At 53.6% G+C, this 5,780-nt stretch overlaps 1 protein-coding gene across 1 annotated transcript; it reads right to left on the bottom strand.

Moving 5' to 3' along the window:
- On the bottom strand, positions 1–1,058 carry cldn33b (claudin 33b). The gene has a single exon (XM_018749984.1). The coding sequence runs from the start codon at positions 813–815 to the stop codon at positions 144–146; it is 672 nt and encodes a 223-aa protein (XP_018605500.1). The 5' UTR covers positions 816–1,058; the 3' UTR covers positions 1–143.
- Positions 1,059–5,780: the final 4,722 nt, after the last annotated feature.

Here is a 5,780-nt window from a genome sequence, read left to right as displayed (position 1 = left end):
TGGCAGCAGCACCGCCGGCGACTACTTAGTAAAGCACACGGAGGAGGACGGAGGAAACGGCAACGATTCACCTCGGAAAGGAAGAGGGCAAACTGAATGTTGCTCTTTGACTCAGGGACTCTACGGGACGTGAGAGCCGCCGCTCAGACGTATTCCGTCCTTTTCCCGGATCTCTCCGCCGCAGACGTTGGTGGTCTTCGCCAAGCCGCGCGGGGGTGACGGCGGTGGTCCCCCCGTACCCGCACGCATAGACAGGAGGTGACCAGCAAGACCCCGGCCACCAGGTGCAGGAAGCCCGCTGCCCAGCCGCAGAACAGAGCATCGCCGAACTCCCAGCGTGGCACCACATCCGGCACGGACTCGTCGAAGAAGCGCACCACGGTCAGGTGGGCGATGTAGGAGACGGGGGCCAGGCCCAGCGCCCCCGCCAGGAAGCAGAAGACCCCTCCCAGCATCTTGAGGACCCGCTTGGCGCCGCACTCGTCTTCGCCGCAGCAGCTGTTGACGAAGTGCAGCCCCGGGATGGGCAAGAGCACTCCCAGGAGGCCTGTGGCCACCGCGAGGCACATGAGGATCCGCGCCAGCTTGATGTCTGGAGGCAGACCCAGCAGGCTGTCATACGGCCGGCACTCCATGCCACCCAGGTCCTGCACTACGCACGTCTCCCAGAGGCCCAGCTCATAGCTCTCCGTGGGCAGCAGGTCGGTGGAGAGGGTCAGCCACTGTGGCATGATGGCGGTGGCCAGCGAGCAGAGCCAGGCGGCCAGGGACAAGAAGACGCCCAGCAGCTCCAGAACGCACACGCCCGCGTCCATGGCTCCAGAGCTCTCACCCCCCTCTCTCTCGCCTCACTCGGCCGGCGGCTGAGGGCTCTTGTGTCGCTCCGCCGCGGCTTGGACAGGCTCCCGCCGGGGGTCCGATCTCCTCAAAACACTGACCAATTAGCGCCAGCTGCTGTGCCCGGGGGCCAGGAGCACCTCTTCAAAGCGAGTCCTTGCTCGGGGAAAGAGCGCACATCATCTGGGGCTCAGAGGACAGCGGCTTCTTGACATTTTGCCCTCCTGTTAGTGCCACCGCCACTCTACCAGAGCTTAGGCAAGAGAAACCGTGTCAGAGAGAGAGAGAGAGAGAGAGAGAGAGAGGGGGAGGGAGGAAGGGAGAGGGTGGCAGAGAGAGAGTCATAGACAGCAAAGAGAGAGAGTCATAGACAGCAAACAAGAAGATCGTTGAGAATTTTGCCAGTCTCCGAGCAGCGATCCACACAGGATGCCATTAAATGTAGACAGGATGTTATTAAAACGCAGCTCTTTATAATTTCAGGATCGAGGGGACACTTCTTATTTACTGCCCTCCTGCCCGTCAGTTTTCCGGCCATGGCGCTTTTCCCTTCACTAATCACAGGGCTGCAGCAAAAGGCTGTTGAGGTGGAAAGCGGCAACGATGGGAGAGAACCTCGGAGAGCCCTTCTCAGAGAAACTGGGCCCTCATGAAACAAGTTTACTGTATTAATGTCACTATTACAATGGAAATGACTGTGCATTTTATTAGCTAAATGATGTACATCCAAGGTCCCATACAATAAAAAAAAAACCCTGCAACACCTTATAAAAATGTCTTTTTCTCATACAGCAGGGTTGTTCAGTACAAAAGCATTCTCACCCCTTGATACGGCCATTAACTTTCTACCTCCTATCACATTGACAATAAGTAATGACAGCTACCAGTTAAGGTAATACAGAATATCCCAGCTTCTTATATCAACAACTGCACTAGATTCAGTGGTATTATAATTTCAATTTACTCATTTAGCTGATGCTTTTCTCCAAAGCAACTAAGAATGTCAATGTGCTTAGATAGATTTATCCATTTATACAGCAGGGTATTTTTACTGTATCAGTTCAGGGTAGGTTCTGTGATCCAGGATTTTGCCGTAGGAGTGGGGATGAAACTTTGAATAACATTTTACAGTATAAGGGCATTTTCTGTAAGCCTTGCTGTATGAAGGATGGGGGGAGTGATGATGTGAAAATTATTATAAATATCTGTGATCCATCCATCCATCTTCCTCCGCTTATCCGGGACTGGGTCGCGGGGGCAGTAGTCCAAGCAGAGCCCCCCAGACTTCCCTCTCCCCGCACACCTCCTCCAGCTCCTCTGGGGGAACCCCAAGGCGTTCCCAGGCCAGCTGGGAGACGTAGTCTCTCCAACGTGTCCTGGGTTTGCCCCAAGGCCTCCTCCCAGTGGGACATGTCCGGAACACCTCACCAGGGAGGCGTCCAGGAGGCATCCTGAACAGGTGCCCGAGCCACCTCAACTGACTCCTCTCGATGAGGAGGAGCAGCGGCTCTACTCCGAGCTCCTCCCGGGTGACTGAGCTCCTCACCCTATCCCTAAGGGTGCGCCCAGCCACTCTGCGGAGGAAACTCATTTCTGCCGCTTGTATCTGCGATCTCATTCTTTTGGTCATGATCCAGAGTTCATGACCATAGGTGAGGGTAGGAACGTAGATCGACCAGTAAATTGAGAGCTTCGCCTTACGACTCAGCTCCTTCTTCACCACAACAGACCGGTACAATGACCACATTACTGTGGACGCCGCACCGATCCGTCTGTCAACCTGTCGCTCCATTTTTCCCTCACTCATGAACAAGACCCCGAGATACTTAAACTCCTCCACTTGAGGGAGCAACTCCCCCCTAACCCGGAGGGGGCAATCCACCTTTTTCTGACTGAGAACCATGGCCTCGGATTTGAAGGTGCTGATTCTCATCTCCGCCGCTTCGCACTCGGCTGCAAACCTCTCCAGTGCACGCTGTAAGTCTTGATTCGATGAAGCCAACAGCACCACATCGTCCGCAAAAAGCAGAGACAAGATCCTGCAGCCACCAAAACAGACACCCTCCGTTCCCTGGCTGTGTCTAGAAATTCTGTCCATGAAGATAATGAACAGAATCGGTGACAAAGGGCAGCCCTGGTGGAGTCCAACACGCACCAGGAACAGGTCTGACTTACTGCCGGCAATGCGAACCAAGCTCCTGCTCCGGTCATACAGGGAACGAACAGCCCGTAGCAACGAGCCCCGAACCCCATAATCCCGAAGTACCCCCCACAGGATGCCACGAGGGACACGGTCGAATGCCTTCTCCAGGTCCACAAAACACATATGGACTGGTTGGGCAAACTCCCACGAACCCTCCAGCACCCTAGTGAGGGTATAGAGCTGGTCCAGTGTTCCACGGCCAGGGCGAAAACCGCATTGCTCCTCCTGAATCCGAGGTTCGACTATCGGTCGGATTCTCCTCTCCAGTACCCCGGCATAGACTTTCCCAGGGAGCCTAAGGAGTGTGATCCCCCTATAGTTGGAACACAATCACCGGTCCCCCTTCTTAAAAAGAGGGACCACCACCCCGGTCTGCCAGTCCAGAGGCACCGTCCCCGAACTCCACGCAATGCTGCAGAGGCGTGTCAGCCAAGACAGCCCCACAACATCCAGAGACTTGAGAAACTCGGGGCGGATCTCATCCACACCCAGAGCCTTGCCACCGAGGAGTTTTTTGACTACCTCAGCAACTTCAGCCAGGGTAATGGACGAGTCCCCCTCCGAGTCCCCAGCCTCAGCTTCCTCTATGGAAGGCGTGTCGGAGGGATTGAGGAGATCCTCAAAGTACTCCTTCCACCGCCCGAGGACATCCTCAGTTGAGGTCAGCAGCGCACCACTTCCACTGTAAACAGTGTTGGCGGAACACCGCTTCCCCCTTTTGAGTCGCCGGACGGTTTGCCAGAATCTCTTTGAGGACGACCGAAAGTCTTCCTCCATGGCCTCACCGAACTCCTCCCAGGCCCGAGTTTTTGCCGCGGCGGCTGCCAGAGCCACGTTCCGTCTGGCCCGCCGGTACCCGTCAGCTGCTTCAGGAGTCCCATGAGCCAGCCAGGCCCCATAGAAATCCTTCTTCAGCTTGACGGCATCCCTTACCTCCGGCGTCCACCACCGTGTTCGGGGATTGCCGCCGCGACAGGCACCGGAGACTTTATAGCCGCAGCTCCGAACCGCCGCCCCGACAATGGAGGTGTGGAACATAGTCCATTCGGACTCAATGTCCCCAGTCTCCCTCGGGACCTGGTTGAAGCTCTGTCGGAGGTGGGAGTTGAAGACCTCTCTGACAGGGGCCTCACTATGCGTTTGGGCCTGCCAGGTCTGTCCAGCTTTTTCCCCTGCCATCGAATCCAACTCACCACCAGGTGGTGATCAGTTGACAGCTCAGCCCCTCTCTTCACCCGAGTGTCCAAGACATATGGCCGAAGATCAGAAGAAACGACTACAAAGTCGATCATCAACCTCCGACCTAGGGTGTCCTGGTGCCAAGTGCACTGATGGACACCCTTATGCACGAACATGGTGTTTGTTATGGACAAACCGTGACTAGCACAGAAATCCAATAACAACTCACCACTCGGGTTCAGATCAGGGAGGCCATTCCTCCCAATCACGCCCCTCCAGGTGTCACTGTCGCTGCCCATGTGGGCGTTAAAGTCCTCCAGTAGAACAACAGAGTCCCCAGTGGGAGCGCTTTCCAGCACGCCCCCCAGGGGCTCTAAAAAGGCCGGGTACTCTGCACTGCCGCTAGGCGCATAAGCACAAACGACAGTGCGAGACCGTTCCCTGACCCGAAGGTGCAGGGAGACGACCCTCTCATTCACCGGGGTAGACTCCAACACATGGTGGCTGAACTGGGGGGCTATTAATAAGCCCATTCCCGCCCGCCACCTCTCACCCTGGGCAACGCCAGAATAGTGGAGAGTCCACCCTTGGTCGAGAAGAGTGGTCCCAGAACCCAAGCTCTGAGTGGAAGTGAGCCCGACTATATCTAGACGGTATCTCTCAACCTTCTGCACTAGCTCAGGCTCCTTCCCCGCCAGCGAGGTGACATTCCAAGTCCCAAAAGCCAGAGTTGGCGCCCGAGGTTTGGGTCGGCCGGGCACTCGGCCCCGACCAAATCACAACGCACCGGCCCCTTACGGCCTCTCCGGCAGGTGGTGAGCCCACCGATATCTGTGAGCCAAATTATCAAAATGTCTCTATCCAGAGTGTATGCTGTCCCACGCTTCCTAGATAGACTGTGGACCACTGTGACTACATTGGACAAGCAGTTGCTGATGAATAAAAATATAACATTAAAAGTCAGATCATTTTTGTTTCAAATAAAATTTACAATCATAGATCAAATACATTTCTTCAATTTTAGGTCACACCTTTGTCTGAGAACAGATTATCCATAAACAATTTCACCCCCTCCCAGTAGGAATCCTCTTAATGGGGTGATTTTACTGATAGCCCACTTATGTGAGGATTTTGTGTATTAGAAAGTATTTTCAAAAATATTTCTGCACACCTGCTCGTGTTTGTGTGACTTAGTGATTATGAGTATTAAGGGTTCAGGACAATGTGGAAGAAAGCAAAATATTGTCAAAGATTTAGTTGTAATATGCAGCAAGTTGTATCTTTGCCATTTTTTTCTGTCACTATAAATCAGGAAAGCAATCTTCTACATGCCTAAATAGTAAAATCCCATCCTATTAAACTGAAAGCAGGGAACAAAAACCCATACTTTCATTCAAAGGAGTTAGTTGACATACTCACCCATTAATTGAATGCAAGTTGAAATATTGGCATCTTATTTTCATTTTATATACTGCACTTAATTTCTCCCAAAATCAGACTTCCATCTGTGATCTTTATAGCCGTCAGAGATAAAGCAAAACATGGGAAGGACACACAATCA

Source organism: Scleropages formosus, chromosome 1 (assembly GCF_900964775.1).
Source record: "Scleropages formosus chromosome 1, fSclFor1.1, whole genome shotgun sequence".
NCBI classification, from domain to species: domain Eukaryota; kingdom Metazoa; phylum Chordata; class Actinopteri; order Osteoglossiformes; family Osteoglossidae; genus Scleropages; species Scleropages formosus.
The sequence above is the reverse complement of the archived record's forward strand: the minus strand, read 5'-3'. Positions and strand labels throughout refer to the sequence as shown.